Source organism: Larus michahellis, chromosome 3, assembly GCF_964199755.1.
Source record: "Larus michahellis chromosome 3, bLarMic1.1, whole genome shotgun sequence".
NCBI lineage: Eukaryota > Metazoa > Chordata > Aves > Charadriiformes > Laridae > Larus > Larus michahellis.
Window position 1 is genome coordinate 52,149,114 of NC_133898.1, and position 21,898 is coordinate 52,171,011.

Genomic DNA, 21,898 nt, shown 5'->3' on the forward strand with positions numbered 1-21,898 from the left:
TCATTTTTTTTCCATAGTGTTTTCATAATGTTGAAATAACTCTCTTCTCTTTTAGTGTCTCCTACATTTTCCTGGAGATTTCACAGCCACAGTAAAAAAAAAAATTACTTTTCTAAGCAGTGTTTTCAATTATTTCTAAATTACTGTTTTCAGGTTTTGATACGGTTTATGTAGACTTGTCTCCAGTGGTTAGTTTTGACATTGTTCTTTTTTATAGTGTAAAAAAAAAATTGGATCACTTAGCACGCTATATTTCAGCATAGGGAGAAAAAACAGAATTTTGGAATGGTGGCATCTGGAAATACATCTTGACTAAGCCTTTGATCTTATCTGTGATTGTGTTTCACAACATCCCGTCTTCTCCTTAAAAAATTGGGAAACCTTGTGCTTGAACCAATTGTTGGATATTTTGTATTTTGTAAGGAATTAGTTGTGTACCATTCCAACTTCCATTGTGGTTGTTTCCCACAGTTTTGTAGCCCTTGGCATTTTGAGAATGGTGATAGAAGACGGGTTAATTTACTAACCATGAAGCTATAAACATAACAGATGACCAGAAAGCATTGTATGAAACCTGTGATGAATTCCTTTACGGCTTTATAACTTTGAGTCATTCAAGCATTTCTTAGATCAAAAATAGAGATCATATGCAACCAGTTCATAGTGGTCTGTGGCCAGTTTATATTTGGGGAAATAGTGGTTAGCTCAAGCTGAAAGATGTACACGTTAGGTCTCAGCTTCTGTTGTCAACAAGAGGCTGTGAAAACAAGATATGTACAAATTACTGATGATATTAGAAAGAGCTGATTCACATCCTTTTCTTTTCCCAGCCCAGCTGTCAGTTAAAATAGCTTGTTGCTGTAGAGTATAAACCAGCTGAAAATTTAGACAAAAATCTCTGCAAATACTTCAAAAACTGGAGAGATCAGCAGTTTTCTTAGGTAAAAGACAAACAAAGTAATAGATATTGATTGCTGCTGGCTTTAGACACGTACACTGCAAGGAAAAATTTATTTTTATCTGCTTTTTTCTGTTACTATAATGTAGCATGTTTAGTAGTGGATATGAACTACATCAAATCATTGATAGTCAAATCACGTAGTCAAAATTTGTCATTGGTAAATGATACGAATGCAAATGGTTTTCGTTGGAGCTCTTTCATGTGGAGCTTCAAACTCATCTTTGAAATCAAGGACAAGTTGGATACAAAAGGACAAGTATAAAGCTTATGCCTGAAGCCATATCACGTAAGATTTAGCACATCTTGTAAACCCAGGTCATCAATTATGGTGATTAATTTGGCTATGATAATCTCTAAGGCAAACTGGGAGCCAGTAGATGGCACCCGTTCCTCTTAGTGTTTAACCATTTGAGGACTGAAGAGTTTGATCTTCCAGAGCTGTGGCATCCCATGTAGAATGAAAGACTTAAGTCCCCATTGCTGTGTTTATCACTAACGCCAAACTCTTGCATAAAGAGTAAAGGACAGAGTAAAAGAAAGAGCAAAGAATCACATGTTCCTAGCAAATTGGAATTCTGTCCACCTTTCTTCATGCATGCAGGTCCAGATTAATACCGTTTTTCACTTACTCCTATCAGTCTGTTTCCAGTCTCTATGTTGTGGGTTGTCATGCTTCAGTTGCAGCCTTAGTCGTAGTTGCTCTTACATGGTGCATGTCCTATCATCCCTAAGCCTTTCTCTCCATTTCTGGCCACCCAGGAAGTGCTGAGAGTAGGAGCGGTCCACATGAGGAACAGACAATACAAAGCATGTTAGTAAGAAACACGTTAGCTCACAGTTTGTAAAGCAGAGACAAGAATGTTAGAAGACTGCCAAGATCAAAAGATTCCTTCAATTGAACTGATGTGAATTCAGCTTTATCTGCCTATTGCAGGAAAGCACTGCTATGGTCTCCATCTACCAAGACCTCATGGTTTCTAACAGAGCAATTCTTGGTTTACTTTTAAACTGGAAGGATGGTTTTGTCACTGCACTAACCCTCTGCAGGCATTCTGCTCCATGCAGGCAATGCTGTGCTCTGGCCAGAGACCTGAAAAGTTGGTCAGCATCACGCTATTGACAACAAAAAATAGTCAAGTACAGAATGTCATTTGATACCCTTCATAAAATTTCATGAGCAGCATTATAATGAGTTTGTCAGTGTTATGAATCATCTTAACCTGAAAATAATGATAGGTTAGGAGTCTTCTTCACTTCAGAAAATATGACGATCCCGCTTACCAGTATGAAACATCCTTTCTATCAGGTGGGGCTTCTAAAAACTTAAGAAAAGGTGAAGGTATTTAAGAAAAACTTGGAATATTGAGGTGAGATTAGAAGGTGTTATCACCCAGCCTGAGAACAGTTTTCATCTGTCTTTGTGGAATTAGAGCATTGAGTACTGCACTCCATTGTAGCTCAAGAGAGAAAAAGTGAAAAGAACATAGAAAGATTGGCCAAAGTGAGGCCAGTGGACATTATCTAGATAATTTTTTTGTTAAAAAGCTTTGGGATGCTTGTGTTTCATTCACATTTTCAAGTAGTACATGAAAATACTGGGACATTAAGAAAAAAAACGAACAACCCAACATTTATTCCATATGATATGTAATATAAAGGGCCCCAGAAAATTAGGAACAAGAAGAACGTTGCCAAGATCATCACTGTTTTATACTGACCTACAGACTTGCCCCAACCCTAGTTTAAAGTTATCCTTGATAAATTAATAAATCTGCATCTAAAAGGTTTTTGCCATTCTCAGGATGTTCCTGTCATTAACACCTTTTGGAACATCACCTCGAGGTTGAAGAAGCTAAATTCTTCTGCCAGCATCTTCTGCATTTATTTTTGGGATGTGTTTAATCTGATCTGCACATGCTTTTCAGGTGGAAGACTTAAATTTCAATGCCTAAAAAGAATACCATGATTTTGTATTCTGTTATTTATCTGTTGAAGAGAAGAATGGATTTTCTCCAGAGGCAAGTACAAAAGCTTCCATTAGGGAACATCTGTGTCCAGCCCACAACATTAGAGTACAGTTTTGGAAACTCAGCCTAATATTCACGGTGTTGCTTTAGTTTAGTTCCTGCAGCATTTGTTACTGCTCTTAAGATAACTAAAAGTTTATTTGAGCTCCATATTGTAATTTTAATGTGGTCAAGCATTAAAGACCTCACAAGTGTTACCATCCACTCTGGAAATAAATTTGCAACAGATACTGAAGAAACTAAAGAAACCTTCTATCAAGCATAGAAGTCCACACAGTACTATGAAACTTGGTATGGAAAGGTCACGTCTTTTGTTAAGAGCTCTGCAACATGGCTAACTGACACAATTCTTCAAGTTTTGTAACTTATTTTTAATCTGTTTTGTTTAATCAAGGTCAGTTCAGCAGAAGCCTAGCCCGGACTTCTGGTATTGCGCATTCCTTCTTGCTCGAGATTTGCATTTAGTGAATGATCCTTTTTCTCATCCTGCGTATATTTTGCTGTGCAAGTGCCATTACAAGAGACAGGTGGATTATTGCTCCTTAAAAAGAATTTAAAGGTACTTAAAAACAGCTAAGAAAATTCTGAGGAAGCTCACCTCCTCAGGGAGACCTGTTCAAGATTCTTTCTCTTCAGCGTGACAACGGGGGGGTGGTGGTGGGATCTGCAGGCATGTTAGGCTTGCCTCCAACAAGGTGACTTTTGGTGGTCGCTTTGCAACTCGTGGGTCTGGTTTTAGTCCTAGGCTGTGTATGTGCTGATGTTTTCCCTATTCCAAACCAGAAGTGATGGTGAAAGTAAGCCTAGGTGGTTCTTTATAGAGGAGATGTTTGTTAATTATTTTCAGATCCTTAATACTTAAATGATCTGTAAATAATGCAACAAATCTTCACTGACTATATTAAGAACCAACCATTAACAAAAGTAACAAAAAATACTGTTCAGATAATATTGCCACTATAGTATTAATGCAATAGTTGAACTAAATCCACATTCAGCTAACCTGGAATAAATTCTGCAGTCAAGGTGCAATGAATATAAAAGGAAATTGGCAAACTTGACTTGTTCAAAAATAGAAGGAAAAATATGCAATTTTTTTTAAAATTTGGGTTTAAATTACATGTATGTTGTTGTGTTTAAAAATAGAGCTTAAAAATGTTAATTGTTCCAGATCCCAACAAAGGGAAAGAAATTATTCATTGCAATGTGTAGAGCTCAGTCAGGATCCCCCTTGTGTTTTGTAATAAGAAAGCCAAATTGCCTGAGCATTGCACACTTCATTTAGCTTTTCTGCAATTAAAAAATAATTGAAAAGCTCTTTTATTGCAGCAAGGCAGAGAGACTGTAAGTGCTCTGAATGCAAAGCATTTATGTGGTAAGGTAAAGAATCTGTCAAGAGTACAAAGATCATCCTGGAAAACAAAATATATTATTTTTCTTATTTATGTAACTCAATCTAAAGGCCAACTCACTACTGCAAAACACATCATGTAGCAAAAAATGATAAACCAATATTTTTTTTTTCAATTTTCTGAAATGGAATGCATCTGAAACTGGGTTGTCTTGTTTTTCAGGTTATTATGACACTTAGCCGCATCCCTAATAAAGAACCCATTCCTGAAAGCAGCACAGCTAATTACATTTTATTGTTTAAGGGTGCAACTGGGATTAAGGGCGCTCTCGCAAGAGGATGGGTCTGTGTTAGTTTGCCCTACGAGCCCATGCAAATGGACCTATGTTCATGTTGAAGCTACGTAAATGTTGTTAAAATTTGCTGTATATGTAGTCTAGCAAAAAAAATTGTAGCTTAATTTTGCCAAACTCCAAACCCTGGAGATGGAGAAAGGAATGCTGAAATGAGACTGTTTCATTGGTGTTTCTAAAGTCTAGAGATTTGCAAACATACTCCTGGTGTGGTTTTCATGGTATTTTTAGTTCAGGATAAAGCTTGGTTATTCAATGTGTATTTTTATTTTCTCGTGTCCTGTGTCGTCGTCTTCAAGAACATTTTTCCCTTCACCATCGTCATCCCAAAATACTTTTACTTAAAAATTCAGTTATGTTTTAATGTTGGAGAGAGCACTCCAAAAAAGTCACGTTCATATACTCTAGGAACTTTGCCCTTCAGTGACAGTAGGTATTTCCTCAAATATTTGTACACTGTATTGTATTTGGCATATGTTTGTGAACTGTGTTTGCAGTTGAGTATCTTTGATGAACAACGAAGACGTATGTCTTTTGAGTAGTGTTTTATAAAAGGCTGATAAACATGTAGTCAGAATTAACATTTCAGTACTTCTTTTGTCTTATTTAATTCAACTGAGATGTTAAAACATATGTTAGTTTCTCTAACTGTTTTGGAGTGCTTTGATCAGATAGAATCTGATACACTACACTATAAAGAACGTGGCTGTACTAACTTTTGAAGATTTCTTTCTTTTTCTTAAAGCTGTCTTTGCTCATTTTTCTAAAAAAAATTTTTTCAGATAACTAAGCAAATTTCTAAGTTATGAAAACGGAAGCTTTTTTGGTTTTTTGGTAAAAAACAGACAAGCAGAGTCAAATATTCCTAAATATTTGAATAGTCAAACAAATCCCAAACTAATATCCATTTAAAGTAATTAGAATTTTGAAATACATTCAACACCCTTTTTCAGGGGAGCACTGTATCTGTTGGACTTCTGTATGTCAGTATCAAACATTTGTAATTTTCCTTAAATTTACCAAATTAGAAGATGAGGCATAAATAGAATTTGTGGTGTCAAGGTTGACCTTTCTCTTCTGCAACGTAATCTGAAAGTACCTTTTAATCAAAGTAATGTTTATTTTTTTCAGGGAAAGATACCAGTTATTTCTGATGTCAGTTACATATTTAAGGAAGAAATTAAAAAATGGTTAAAAACATAGAGAAATCAGTTATTTCTTTCTATCATTTTAGAACTGGTTATGATAACTGAGGCATTTATTTGAGAAATCCCAAAGAAGATTGAAAAAGGTTGGTTTTGTTAAAGATGTGCCTTCTTTAGTGATGCTGAACAGGCTGTTGTCTACAGCTGTGCAGAACTGCAATTGGGAATGAGGTGTGAGCACCAACATTGTATTCTCTCTAAACTGCCTGACTAAAATCTTAAAAGTAGGCATTCAAGCAGTCTCCATAGCTGAGCTGCTTATACTGATCTTCTCTGAAAGTGCTGGTGGTAATTGATGTCCATAAAGTTATATCACTTTAACTATGTAAAGCTATCTACCTAAATCTATGTGTACTTAAACTTCATTAACCCTTGCTTGCACTGATTTTGCTGAAGTCAGGCTGTAATCTCAACCTTACTTCCTAGGCATTTAAGGTCAGTGTCAGATATTTGAGTCTTACAGCTGGAAAAAATAACAAAAAAGCCAGGTACGGAGACAATTTCATCCTAGAGGGTCTATTAATTCTGTAATGTTTTTCATGGTATAGCAAGGGCCATCTTCATTTTGTCCAATTAGCCTGTGGCAGTGCACACACGAGTCTTTTGCAGTAAGGTGGTTTGTAGGTCTCACAAGTCTTGAATGAACTCATGCTAGCTAGGTTACTGGCTGGGTAAGAACAGAGGACTTTTCCTTCATACAGTTGACACTCAAATAGAAAGAAAGTATATTAAGAATAGGGCTCTCATCCAGCTCTAGAAGACAGGCAGACAGGAATGTGTCTGTGTGTGGAAAGTCCTTAAAGATGTCCGCTCTTTCGTGATACATCACATTTTCTTTTGCTGTTGATGTAACACAAGATAAATAGGATTCTTAAGTGTTTGGTGGTGGTATGCTGAAATACAGAATTAAACATCATTCTCACAGCTGCAAAGATTTGGTTGTGGCTGCCAGAAGCTGTGGAGCAGAAGACCCATTCTTATGGGTAGCACCGCTATTTGTGTATTCATTTGTAGCAATCTCCTTATATATCTGCAGTAGATTTTCTGTATTGTTGGTTTTGCCTGAAGAGTTGGTCATATATATTTCAATTGTCTAGAATTCATGTCAGCTGTCAGTGAAAATTTCTCAGTACCTCTTAACTGCAAGTTTTTTGATCAGTGTTTGGTTGGGACCCTCCACTTGAAAAGATCATTCTTTACTCTTCTCAGAAAGATTTTTGACCCTGGTCAAAAAATATTCTGTTTTAGGAAAATTTGAGAGCATAATAAATCCTGAGGTATGTAGGATATCCTTCATCTAACCTTCATGACACCCATCGTGTTCAAGAATAGTCTTCTTTTATATGTGCTTGTCCAGGACTTGTGTGAATAAGCCTATAAAAAAAAAGTAATTTTCCTGTGCTACATCAACCCAGAGATTTGACATATGTAAATTACCACCTATAAGAATATCTGTTCATGATTTTCCTGTAGAAAGAAACGAAGCAAGACACTGCCTTTAATTATAGTTGCAATTTCTTTTTCACTCTATTAAATCCTGTAGCTGTGGTCTTCTGTTAATTATGTCCTTTCTTCCATCTCGCTTACTTTAATTTTAGACCTATCAAACTGATGGTTAATTGACTCAATTTTTGAATTCATTACCTCTAACTTGTGTACTCTCATACACAGTATTTACTTTTCTAATGCAAATGAGTTTGTCGGGTTTTTTTCTTGAGCTGGACCAAGAAACACTTATTGGCAGTAGCAACATTCCTTAGACACTCTATTCACCTTGTGCATTTGTTTGGATGTTTTTCTTTATATGGATGTTGGACTTTTGAGTCAATTTGCTAGTGAAATTTTGCAGTCTCAAATTTTCCAATAATAATTCTGGTAAATAGCAAGGCAAAGTTAATTTTGGACACAAGGAATCCCTATAAAATTGAAAAAAACTTTTCATTCTTACTGGGGAGTTGGTCTTTAGGTGCATGTTGTCTAATGCTGCATTTTTAGCGTTACAGCATTTCAGAAAGCTGTGTGCATGTATTTCTCTTCTGGCAGTGCGCAGCTCTGCGCTCATTAAAATGGAAAGAGGGATTATTTCTCTGACTGTTGTACTCTGAACGCGGCAGCTAACCTGCAGGCCTGGGGGAGCGAGATTAGCTGAGAACAGGTTGGACGGTTCCTAGCAGGAGAAAGTTGACCTGCAGGCAAGCACCCTTCTGCAAGTGCACTTGTTTGAGCTGAAAGGGTTGCTCTGATCACCTGCTCCTGCTCCTCGCTCTCTGCTGGAAGTTGTTTCCCCTTTAGGTCTGCTAGATGAGCCTCTTGTAAGACTGTTATTTAACCATCCTGTTCACAGTTAGTATAACAGCCTTTTGTTAGCCCTTCTCATTTAACTCAAGTCAAGGAGTGGTCACCCATGCAGGTAAGTCAGTAAGGGGCTGATGACAAGCAGTTCCCAGTGGTCTGGGTGAAATGTGCTCCAGTACGCGCAGCAGGAACCAGCAGATGTATTGGAGAAGTAATGGTCTAGTGTCTTACCACTGTTGAGTAGCAACTTCTGACTCTTTGGCTATACCTGTGTGTGTAAACTACATTATCAGTATTCTGAATATATTGGTGTTTGTTCAATAATGGAAAATCAGTTGAAACATCTGGACAATTTACTAGTACAGAAGAACAATGCAACAGCAAAGAACATTTACTGTCTTCTCGAAAGGAAGAAAAAAGTAGGATAGGAGGGTAAAGCATCTCTGAAAAGAAGGAAATGATAGAATAATTTTTTTTAATTTTTTTTTCCCCAAAGAAAACCCTTCAAAAATACCCAGCAGACAAGCCATGATTAGTTAACCTGTAACATGATCCTGGTCTATTTCTTGAGTCTTGGGAAGATAGTTTGGGTTTTTTGCATCTGTAGGGTGCAAAGTGATAACTAAGTACATCCTTGCATAGTTTATTACCTGTGTTAATCTGAAGCGTGTAAAAATTGATAATGTGTCTTTATGTGTCTTTATAAGGGAAGTCTGTGTGTCAAGGGAGGGGAAGCAATTTTTCTCGATAGATTAAAAACCTATTGAAAATAAAGATTACATTAAGGAAAGACTAATAAGAATTGAATAGCTAGTTTGGATTCATGCAGTTGTGTCAAGATTAGAGGAATGTTTAATAAACTCTTGCTTTCTTTTTTTTTTTTTCCTAATTCTTGTTATTTTGTGACTTCCAGAAATCCTGCCAGAAACCTGTGGACAAATACATTGAGTATGATCCTGTTATCATCTTGATTAATGCTATTTTATGTAAAGCACAAGCATACAGGCACATTCTTTTCAATACAAAGATAAATGTAAGTTGCTATGCCCCTACCCTGTGACTTTTTTTGGTTAAAGATATATTTCGGTTTGGTAAGTTGATTGTAATAGCTGTAAAATTTTAGAGACTGTTCTCCTGCCCTTCTACCAGTTATATCATGAATGCAACACATGAAATCTCAAACTCCAGCTGTTACTAAGAAAGTTACTGTCTCCACAGTAGTGATGCCACTGTGCCAGCAAATACAGCAGTCATCTTACACGTTAAAAGAGAAGAGAAGAGAAGGAACTGTATGGAACTGTTCTTGCAGTTTTCTACACCCTCTAATTTGCCTATCATGTTAATTGATGTTAAAAGGATGATGTGCTAAAGTATAGTGGAAGAGAAAGATCTAATTTAAAATTAATTTCCAAATTAAATTTCTGTTGGAAACAATTCTCTCTGAAATGAGCTATAGTAGCATAACATACCATATTAACAATACTATACCAATTAAACCTACTGTACTAATTCCTCATGAGTTTCTTCCTGAGTTAATTAACCATGCCCTCAAAACTATAGCAAAAGATAGTAGCTTTCACATGAAACATTGTTACGTAGCCACCTTAGTTGCGCCAGGCTGGAGTGTAAAGGTGCAGCTTTTCTGACAGAATTGCATATTTTTACTTTAAGGATTGATCTCCCAGGAGAGGGAAGCTAATCTAGAGCAAAATGCCCAGGCATAAGTGCATGCTGTGTTCATGTTGGTACCTCTTGGCCAGTCCAGTATTAAGCAATGTAGATAAATATACTCGCCTCATCTTTCAAGCATAAATCTGTCTACAGATTTTTAATTAATTCAATGCTTCTGGAGACTGGTAATGATGTTTTCCGTGAGGCTTCTGGAAGAACTGTTCCATCTGTGGAAATTTCATTTATTCAAAGAAATTGAGTTGAATTTTAAACTGGCTTAGCCTGTGCATGTATGTGCAATTGGCATAACTAGTCTCTAATGGGAAAAGCAGAATCCATGCACAGAAGTTGCATTGGTTTATTTACATCTGTATAAAAACAGAATTCACCCAGCATACACACTGGCTTATAGACTGATTAATGTGGAAACATGCTAACTATGGGCCCTCACAGCATAGTTTTTGTAGTCACTTCAGAGGATATTTTTAAGTTTTGTTTGGTTATATTGCTCCATTTATTTTTGGTACCTCACCCTTATCTGAACTAAGAAATGGTTTTGGTATAACTACATGACCTGTTTCTTCTAATGGAGATTGTCCCAGGGAAAAAGAGAAACAAGGCTATTTAAACCAGTTCACTGAATAGAGCAGCTGCCCTTAAACTGAAATTTTTGATAGTATAATTGTAATAGCTATGGCATAATTTTGTTATATTCCTAAATGAAAAAGCCTTCCCTGGATTTAAAAAAAGTATAGAGCAGGCTTTAGAAACCACAGTTATATACCTTCTTCTGTATGGAACTGTTCACGCAGTTTTCTACACCCTCTAATTTGCCTATCATGTTAATTTTAAAGGGATGATGTGCTAAACTAGTGGCTCCATGAAAGTAATTTGCTTGTATTTCTAAAAAAACGTTTGTGTAGAGATGTTGAAATGTATTTTAAATACCAATATCATACTAATGCTTTTATTATTCTTTCATTTACCAGATTCATGGTAAGCTCTGCATATTTTGTTTGCTCTGTGAAGCTTATCTCAGGTGGTTGCAACTACAGGATTCAAGCCAAAATACAGATCCTGATGACTTAATCAGATATGCCAAGGAATGGGATTTTTATAGAATGTTTGGTATAGCTTCTTTAGGTAAGATCAATGATTAGTTCATGTCACTATCTACTCTTCAAGCATTGAATAACTTCATGAGTCTTTCAACAAGCCCATATTCCACAAATGAGTACACAATGGATGTCATGTCCAACACAGTATGGTTAAACGATTATACACATACTCTAACTTGCCTTCATTTAATGTAAATGCATATTTTGATCCTGATTACAGTTCATACTGATATGATCAGCATTAGGTATCAAAACACTGAAAAGTGGCAATATTTAGAAATATTTGTCTGAATCCATTTACATAGTTTGAAGATCAGCGTAGAGCTCAGCCTTATTCCATATTTCATGTTGACTTCAAGGTTTATTATTCATTAGGGTGATAAAACATTAAGGATGATCCTTACAGAAGTAAATAATAATTGGGAAAAGCTGTATCTGTGGTGTTTTTTTTTAAATGAATACACAAAGATACAGAGCAGTGTTATCACTGGTAAATAGTAAATACTTCTGTGCTCTAAGACAACATTTGAAGGCAGGGGAGGGTTTTTGTTTTATTTTGGTTAATACTTTTATTCTCATACTTTTTCTGGTGATAGTGTTTAAATCAAGCCTGCAGACTAAAACTAGTATTTCCTTTAGACATTCAGAGTTTAACTTAAGTCATTTATTATCTAGTGTTGCTCTAAATAGGCTTTCATAACATGTCAGTAAAAATGTGTGAACTCATTTTTCAGCAGTAATTCATCTATTACAGTTGTCATGAGAGTTGCTTTGACATCTGCATTAATTCCGGTGTTACACAGGGACGCGGTGTCAAAAAAAGTCTAATAGCTCAATGATATTTTCACCCTAGTGTTCTTTCTCATGCTGGATGGAAAAGGTTCATTGCTGGTGACTTTTTCAAAGAAAACAAGTATGGATTTTGTTTTACAGGCTAACAGACAGTTGTAAAAAACCTCTCCTTTTGTTAAAAAGGAAAAGTAAAGAGGTTCTTATGCTAAACTTCCTGTGCTGTATGGTGTCAGAAATTACGAGTATGACAATGCTACAGATAGAATTCTGTGATAGAATTATTCTGAATGTCATGCTACTGAATTAGTTTACATAAGTAATAGTATTATTTGCCTATTAAAATGAACACAGGAGATGGGGTGGAGGACATCATCATATTTGCTAAGTCTTTTAAATAGCAGTGGCTCAGTTGCATTTGGGACACATCATTTCACTGAAATTCATCCAGAAAAGGACTTGAATTTGGCGCTTCATTTTCTCTTTCGAACTCCTCTTATTTCTCTTAGAACAAACTTCATTTTTGGTTGGCATTTTTATTACCTTATGGTGGATGAGACCTGAGATGCTGAAAACAAAGTCTGACTTCATTTTACTTCTCAAAGCACTACTGTTGTCCAGCTATGGAAAGCTTTTGCTAATTCCAGCTGTTATTTGGGAACATGACTACACGCCTTTGTGCCTTGCATTTATAAAAGTGTTTGTCTTGATATCAAACTCTCAGGCAATTAGAGGTATGTTTTTGGTTTTTTATTACTACATTATTTGTATAGAACGTGTGTGAGAGAATGCAGCTGTTATAGAAGTCATTATTAATTTTTAATTTATTATTATTAAGATTGTAATTCTAATTATCAGATATGTGACTGAAATAGCTCTAGCTTAAAACTGTGTTATTTAGATTTTAACAGAAAGTGAATGAAAAAAAATACTTCATTAAAAAAAGAAAAAACACCTCTTATCTTACCATCATCTCTGTATATGCTGTATTATATCCATCAGTTAGAATTTGAGACAACTCATCATGGATCATTGAAACATAAAATAGAATTCTTTGTGTGTCTGGAAAATGAAAATTTCATGTTAATTTTATGTATAGCTTTGGAATGCAGGCTTTTAAAAGATTTGTGTGATTTCGTATACATACAAATTAATATGAATTCTCACATGGTTTCTATGATCTTCTGAAATGGTAAGTGATAAATTTGTTGTTTTCTTTTGCAGTTACATTGAACTTGAACCGAATGCTCCCTTGGTTGGCCATCTTCTTTGGATTAATTTTGGAAAATGGCGTGGTTTACTTGTTCCAGAAAATGGGGTGGGATGTTTGAAATGTCAACCCAGATCTGAAGAAATACCAACAACGTGATGATCACTTTCTAAGAATGATGTCTGCCAGCAGGTTCCGAAGACACTATTTTCATAGTGATAAAGAAGGTGATAGGTAACAAAAACTTGCATTAGTGGTGAGTGTAGACAGTTTTAGGATGAGTTAAAATAAGAAACTGTAGAAGTCTGGCTATTTAATGTGGCGAGCCATAAATCTTCAGCCTTAGCTTGTTTATTTTCCCATTAAAAAATATGAATGTGTCACTATGCGAATAGCTTTACAAATCTGGCTGTAACAAAAAAGGTACACTAAAAAAGCTCATCACTGCTTCCAGTCACTGCATTTTGGCAGAAAGAGGAGGATGAATCGTTCCCTTAAGAGGAAGGAAAAGAGTCAGTGGAAAAATGTAAAAGCCAAAATTGATATTTCCGCAAAAACGGATTTTCAAAGAGAGAAGTGGACATATGCAAGCATTTTATTAGAGAAGAGTCAAGTATTGCAGAGTCAAACTACAGTGGGAAAACTAAGTTGCATTCTCTGGAATGCTTGTCTAATGATCCAAAATAATAAAGTAACAAGTGCTAGAGTAGTCTCTAGGAACTATAGTTTTAACTGGCTTGAAATTTTATGTGATCTCATACATGCTGCTGCTTTGTTCTGAAAGCTGAAAACAGACTGAAGGGGCTCTGATCCCCAGCATACAAGGTTGTTTGGAATACTGCTGCTTCTGCATTTAACATTAAGCCACATCCCCCGCAGCCAGCCCTCATCTGGCAGCAGGTTTAGTGGAAGCAAACAGTGAAGTATGAGGCTGCTCAGCAATAGAGTAGTACTTGTTAGGAAAAAAAAAAAGAAAAAAAGCAAAACAAAACAAAAAACCAAAACATGTTTAGGCCTAAATTAGTGAACAAACATTTATAGAAGTTCTGCACCTTTTTCCCCAGCAGGCAAAGAGAGGGCTGGATGGCCCACAAAGGAACTGGCAGAATTACTTTCCACAAGACAGTAATTAGGACACGAACCTCCTTCTTTTGCACAATTTCCATTACATTCCATCCAATGTTTAATTCTCCTGCTTCAGTTCTGGAAGGCTATGCTATCTGTAGGTACTACTTCCATTCTTCGTTTTCCTCAGATGCAGTCTCATCTGTGTTTTGCAAAATGCATCAAATAACATTTTGCAACATCTTCAAGTTCCATCTTCAATTCCAAACAGGTTTAGAGTAAGTCTAGATTATGACACAGAAGACATCAGACATGTTTGTCTGATGCAACTGCCCATGCCACGGTAAGTTATTTGGTCAGAAAGGCAAATGCTTGCTGATCCTGTTTTAATAGGTCAGACACTGACACCACTCACGTGCCATTTGTGTTAAATTTGACATCTTTCTGAGCATGTGATGGTATGGCTAGAGAAGGCAAAAACAAAACCCAAATCGCACCTCTTAAGTACATGAGACAGTTTAGCACTGCAGCTGCCCGAGCGAGCACATAGTTGTGAGGGTGTATGAGGGATCCACCTTGCTACTGGTGTGAATCAGTGGCCAGAAAATTGAGTGTAGGTGTGTAGTCGCTCACTGGCTGAGCAGAAGCTTTGGCAACACAGTACTTAGAACGTGCTTTGCTGTATATGATTAGATATGGGGAGATACTCCACCCCCAAAAGCTTTTTTAAAAACAGTATGTTGCCAAAGGTGCTTTGAGTAGCGTTCATCTTCCTCCCCCAACACCAGCACAGAGCGTTGCAACGGAGGCTGCAGGGTGAGTGGGTGCAAAGGGAAAGAGCAGTAGATCTTTTAGAAAAGCTTCAGGGATGCTGGTCAGGCGTGCTTTCATTTTCCTTCTTCACCTTCTGCCTTGAGTTTAAGAGGGAATGAAGTTGTGCTGCAGCAGAGGGGATGACAGAAGAATATGCACTAGGAAAGTGCTGGTGCCTGCTGAGCCAAAGCCAGTTTGTTATTGTAGTTGTCATTTGGCTTTTACCCACCTCTGTGTTCATCTTGGTATGACCTTATTGCAGCCAGTAGTTTCTCACTACTCTGTGTGTCCCTCTTCAGGAAATGTGTGTTCTTTCTACTGCCAATTTTATTTTTCTAATGATGTAACAACAGTGCTTTGGTTTGTTCCTCTCAGGTTAGATTTTTAATTTTCTTTTTAAATCTTGTCGTGATTATACACAAAAGATTTTTATCTTTTTTCAGAAATTTCTCCCTTGTCTACTCTGGCACTGGTTTCAGTCTAAAGGGTGAGTGAAGCCCATTTAAGTGTGACTAATGCAAGGGGAAGATTTTGGCATTACATGTAATATAGATATTACCTAGTCAGCAGTAAAATTGTAAATACAATGTATGTAAATTTTGTTTGGGAACAGTTTTCTTAAATTAAAGTTTATTTTTAATTTAAAAAAAAATTGATTTCTGGACATTTTATGAGTTTTATTCAGAAGGCTTAGAATGGACATGAACATATCCCGAAAGTAGAAATGCTTGTCTGTCTCATGTCTGCCAATAACATATCAGTTATACACTCTGTAATGCTAGCAGGAGCCACCACTGTCCTTGTGCAACTGAGGATGGAGAAGAAAATGAAGAGCTACAGAGCTGTGGAACGAAAGCAGATGTTGTACAGGTTGTCAGTCTTCAGAGGCATCGTTATTGTCTAGTACTGTAGGACATTGCCTTCTGTGGTTTTATGGCTATTCATTTACCAGAACTAACATGACAAATACACTAATATTTCATAAATCATGAGGAACTTTAGGATGCCCTCTGTGTGTGTGTAGGTCTGTGTGCATTTTTTTTTTGCCTTTGGAAAAGGATTCCATATGGTGCCTGAGAGAACCAAGACTATTTTTAAGGTCCTGCCTGTTCAAAAACAAGTCTTGCTTTTATTCTTTTTTGTCTTTTGAGCTCCTCTTCTTTCATAAACTCTTTGTAATGAAATAGTCATTGATGTATGACAAATAGCCTGCCCTTTCTATATATCTTCAGTTGCTTCCTTAACTTATGGGAAAGGCTTGACTTGAGTTAAAAATATAACAGCCTGCAAATAAACCCATGTAAACTCTTTGAGTTTTGCTTGGAATCAAAAGGGTTATCATGGCCTATGAGAAGTTCATGGGCCTACGGAGCAAATTCTAGAATCCTGTTGGATGAAATGCACAGAAGAACCAGTGATGTTATTCAGACTCGGGTTGAGCAACTGTTTAGTGATTGCACAGTGGGAGCTGGGAACTTCAACTGGGACCATAGGTCAGGTAACAAGTATTTAGAAATTACTCTATATAAAATTGGAGAATTAGCATATAAGCTAGGAAGGGCTTAAAAGAATGTAGGCGTCAGGCAGACTTCTACAAAATTAAGAGTTGAGAAGACTAAGGGGATAGAATCTCAAGAAAAATTCGTATGTAAGAAGAGATGCAGTATAGATGAGTGTATGATTAAGCAAATATATGAACATCCTACTCCTAAATTTTGAAGGATGAACGTGAAAGAAGACTATTATTTATTGTAGACATTTTTGTAATAGTCTAAGTGGTAATATGAAATGGCAAAGGATGTCTTCCAAAGAGTAAAGTCTATGGGTTTCCTTAAGAAAGTTACTCATTACTTCAATGATTTGCACTCTATCCTTGAAAATACACTTTTATGAGAAGAATTACCAATTGCAGAGAGATAGATTTAATCCCTGTGAATAGGAAGAGCTGTGCAACTGCAGATCTTCCTCCTTCATTCTGCAGTAGTGGCTGGTGGAAGCAAGTGCTACTACCCTCATGACCTCATGCAAGCACAGACAAGCGAGTCCTTTCTTCCACAAGTCGTGTCTCAGGCATATAAACTGCCGTTTGTTAGCCCAGTCTTCACCGAACTGAAAGTAAAATAGGACATCTGCACTGGAAAGCTATTAGCTGCTGATTTCTCATAGAACAAGAAAGCCATTGTTTTTCAGGAGCCTGCATGCTTTTGCAATCCATCAGCTCTCCCCCAGTTGGGTAGCGTTAAGCACCACAGTGCCATCTGGAGTTGAAAAGTAAAGCACTATTGTTTCCAAAACTGGAAGGAACATAAAAGCACCGTGAGTGTGTATTCTTTGATTAATTTTTGTTTTGTAAAATCACAAACTCAAGCTTTTAAAATTACCATTCATTTTCAGTTTGGAGAAGTGTTAGAGTGAAGTTAGTGGTGAAAAACAGGTCACAAAATACTTGTTTTGGTGACTTGGGATCAAAGTCAATTCAATATATGCACCATGAAAGCTATAAAATGCAAATTATTTTAGTACAGCATCTCTTTGTTTAAGACATAAACAGTCCTGCAAGACGGGATTATTCTGAGTAGCCTTGGTGAGCTCAGAGAAAATCCATGGTGCAAAAGATATAGTGAATGCATTCATTCCTCTACTGCTAAAAATCAATAGGAATTTTGTGGCTGAATTAATTTGAAACCCAGGTTGCTGCAGTGAGAATTTGCAGGAAGGTGTATATAACAAGATTCCTGTTTTCTCTTCTGCCTCTTATAATGCTGTTCTGACCTTCTTAGTCTTTCCAATAATGCTGACTGTATTACTGAGGTGGCTAGAAAGAAGATCTGAACACGAGGAGCTTTGTAAAATCTTTTTTCCTAAACATGATCTGCTGTCCTAAATTTGCAAAGCTCTTTAGAGCCCTGTATAAATAAATGGCAGGTCTGCAAAGCAGCTGGAAATACTGACGATGATGTTTTAATTGCTGTTCATTCGGATAACAGGTGCTGTTTGGGTTTGTTTGGGGTTTTTTTCCTGGGTAAAAATGTGGTTTAAATTCTTTTACATAGTAGGATAAGAGTGTGAACTCATACAGTTTGTACACGTGCTGGCTGCTGCAGAAATAAATACAGCTAACCCCCATAACTTCTTATAATCCCTAACTGTAATTCTGAGTACACTTTTGGGCAAAAGAACTGTTGTCCATAAGCTGCACAGAAGTGCCTGACATAGCTATCTGAGCAGAGGAGTGGGGACCTGAATTAGGACCTGAATCCTAATCCTGGCTCTAAGACCAACTACTGCTGTGACCTTGAGCAAGTCATATATGTGGCTCCATAAAATGATTGTACCTCCACCTTCACAGGAGGATTAATTTGGTCATGTCTGGTTAAAAAGATGAAAAGCATTAAGTCCTCTCAGCTGCCGGTTGTTGGGAGTCAGTCAACACCATGATACTGAAATAGACATGCCAGGGGCCAGAGGATGTGAATATTGAAGGTGACATGTTTAAAGAAGTCTTTGTTGTTATGTTAAGGGAAGATTCAATTCTCACCCTTGCTGGCATACCGTTCTATAACAGACATATCTGAAGACTTTTAGATGTAAATCGTAAATCCCTTATTGTGACTTTTAAGTTACTGCAGCTGCTGCGTGCCTAAATAAATATGAAATTAGTTAAAAAACTGGGAGGAGAGGGAGCTAGCACATAAACTGATCTTACTTTCAGCTATCTGAAAGGAAAATTAAGGTATTTTATGTGACAGTTTGAGGCTTTGAGCTAGATGCTTTTGCGTAAAAATTATTTTAAAAAAATAAATTACAAACTGTCAGTATCTTTGCAGTAATGAATCCAGTAACATTGCACAAATTGAAACAAGAAAACAAAATCCCAACAACACAGAAGCGCTTTTACTCACCTTGCATTCCCTTCTCAGAACTGCTAATTCACTCTGTAAGCATCCGTGGGTGTTAAGTTTATAGCGATTCCCAGCCATGCATGCTGTAGCCCATCCAATGCTGTCATACATGCAGCGCTCCTAAACTTTGATCCCTTCTTTGGTGTCTCACTTCACTTCCAGTATAATGCTTTAGTTCTAACCTTCAAAGCCACTAATGTATCATGTCTTGGCTACAGCAAAGATAGCATCTCTTTCTCTCAGTAGGACTACAGTGTTCTTTTGATGGCCAGAAATCAAAAGTAATCAAAAGTCATCAGGAGTGTAATAATAACTAGGAATAAAACATTCTCCATTGAGAGCACAAAAGAAAGCGCCACATACCAGCACCAGGAAAAATGGCTTGGACTTTGCAGAATAGGGAGCGAAAGTGAATGTATCACTGCAAGCATACTCCTTATCGATTTTTTTCAACAGGAATCTTTGTTTCCCGATGAGGACATTTCTCCTACTTATGAGCATGGAAATGGCAGATGGGTTGCACAGCAAGGAAAACACAATCCATCTCTTATTCTGTCCTGGCAGAGAGCAAATTGAAAATAAGACAGTGCTGATTAGCAAAGAATTTTTTCAGGAAGGGTCGACATATTATGCAAAACCTTTCCTTTGGAAAAGCAAATTAACTTTGCTGTGGATGAACACAATGGTAGGTATTCGTTTCTCTACATAACCACATGACAAGACTTAGTTTGTATTAAAACTTGCATCTTTTCAAACTTTATTTTACGCTTCTTTCATTTTAAGTGGATATTTCCCTAAAAACCTTCCTGCTCGATGGAATTGTGCAATTTAGCTAAATGATGTGTGCATGTATATATATAGATGGAGAGAGGGAAGGTCAATCATTGCAGCCGGTGCATTTTCTGCCTTATCTATGCATGAAAGCGTGCAGCTTCTGACCATATAAAGGTCCTACTCTGAAAAAAAAATGCCACCTGGGAGAAAGCACCTTATCCTCACAATAGTTTGACTATCGTGAACAGGACAGATTGTATCAGTTTAAAAAAAAAAAAATAGAGTCACGTCCTTGATAAAACAGCACCAGAAACATGTACAGATCATGTCTCCCTTCCCCTGTTGTTACTCATCTGCTTTCATTTAAAAAGTGCCAGCATGGTGATGCTAATCTAATTTGGCTGCAGGAGCGCTTTGATAAGAAGTTGAGAGGTGTTTTTAATCCTCTACAATACATCCTGATAGAGGATGGCAAAGCAGGAAGCCCTCACATGCGGATCCTTCCTTGTTTTAATGGCAGGCTGGAAGGTGCCGTGTGTAATTTCATGCCATTATACCGAAAAGTGCTGGCTCCTCTAAACTCCTCGCAGCAGCTGCTCTCGAAGGCTCAGCTCTTTGTCCTGAGCTGGCAGCTGCCTCTGCCGCCGCTGATGGCAACAGTTTTGTTTTCACAGAATTGGACGGGGCTAGAAGTGAACTCGGGGGTCATCTGGTCCTTCCTCCAGCTGTGAGGCTGGGTGGATGCTCTTGACAGATGTTCTCACTGTCAGGCAGAGATCCTGGCTCTGAGGGACCAAAGCTAAGCCGCCTGTCCTAAATTAGGAGACCTGTCAGCTCTTCCTGCGTGCAGCGGCAGTTTGGTGCCCAGTTGTTCTTCAACTATGACCATTTATTCAAGCAATACAATTATGTGAAAATACAAGATTTTACTGGAGGAATCCACTGGGAAGATGGTGACTTTATCTTTTAGTAAGTTTGTGTCCCCCTCCTTTTATTCTTCAGGTTGCAAGCTTCCAATTCCCTGCTACCCCCTGCAACATGAAAATCCATCAGACAGACTCCTTGACTGTAGGACTGCAAAGCATTTAAGACTTTTAAATAAATACGGCAGCCTGTACCTATTCGGATCTACTTCAGGCTTCCGGTAAGGACTTACACACTGGGTTACACACAGCTAAGTTGAAACAAAAATATCGATCACTGCCTACAAGCAAAAGCATTTAATTCAGAGAATGAGCACAGTGAATTGAGATCTCTGTTCCTAGAGAATAAACACATCTGTACAAACTCCCTTCTAATTTACAAAAGAAACTGTAGTGTAAATTTCCATGGTCAGCGCACTTTTAAGCAGATGCTTTTACAAATTAATGTCTGCGTTAATAGTGAGATATGCTTGGCTTCTCTAATACTGATTGACGTATTCTGTCCATACACACCTGCATTCAAAGGCATAGAAAAGAGTTTTATTCTCTATGAGAAGAAGTGACACTGAAAGCCTAGAACAGTACTACATTTGCAATAGGAATAGAAAGGACTTTTTGAATGACTGGCCAGTGATAAGTGGCGCAGGGGAAAAAAGTCCTATTGTGTAACCACATAAAGCACTGGAGACAAGACAAATCTATTTACATATGAAAACTCAGACCTCAAGCAAATCCTATGGAAAAGGACATGAGACAGGATAAAAGAAATGCGTAAAACAAAATTCATTCTTCCCCACAGAGATTACTGCAAATTTCTACCTCTCTCATCATGAAATTTTAATCCTTTATGCAAGCACAATGATGGTCCCCAAAATACACTAGAGCATTGTTCATAAGTGTCTTCCCTCTTCTAAAAATGCACACAGAGAGAGGTATAAACTATATAGTGAATAGGCACTATATATTCCATTTCTCTATATAGGTTATATTGTATGATGCAAGGTATTTAAGAAAATGCTTCTCCAATTTGAGCAACATGACTAAGCATCAGTCAGAAAGAGCAAGGGTAATTCAAAGACACAAGCCAAGATTGCACATGATTTGTACAATAGTAAACAGAAGAAAAAGGAATATCAAGAATCTCAGGGAGAATATAGACACGCTGTGTTCATACGGGATAAAAACCAAACGGTAACAGGATACTGTAGTGCTATGAAAAATTCATTTTCACTCTGATTCGATGTATTATTTTTCTTTCAGCCAAGTCTGATAAAATGTCCTTCCCCTATACCAAACAACTATTTTAATATTTCAGTAGTTTACCTTTTGTATAGTGTAGCATATAAAAAAAAAAAAAATATCCCACGATATGAACAACCTATGATGTTATTTTGTAGTAATGGAACAAGTTAGACATGTGGTCCTGTTTAAGCTTGCACTT

At 37.1% G+C, this 21,898-nt stretch overlaps 1 protein-coding gene across 4 annotated transcripts in view; it reads left to right on the plus strand.

Moving 5' to 3' along the window:
* Positions 1-21,898, plus strand: part of ARV1 (ARV1 homolog, fatty acid homeostasis modulator) — a 32,637-nt gene that overhangs the window by 1,177 nt on the left and 9,562 nt on the right. Inside the window, exons 2-8 of one of the 4 annotated variants that reach the window (XR_012586163.1) lie at positions 9,106-9,225; positions 10,853-11,006; positions 12,280-12,504; positions 12,995-13,214; positions 15,302-15,345; positions 19,217-19,445; positions 20,537-20,678. Coding sequence is in view for 1 of the 4 variants with exons in the window: in XM_074580166.1 (XP_074436267.1) it covers positions 9,106-9,225; positions 10,853-11,006; positions 12,280-12,504; positions 12,995-13,101 (606 nt within the window). In the remaining 3 variants the exon portion in view is untranslated. Of the gene's footprint in view, positions 1-9,105; positions 9,226-10,852; positions 11,007-12,279; positions 12,505-12,994; positions 15,618-15,640; positions 17,988-19,216; positions 19,446-20,536; positions 20,679-21,898 lie in introns of those variants that run through there. The other 3 variants (XR_012586161.1, XR_012586162.1, XM_074580166.1) reach the window with 3 other exon arrangements.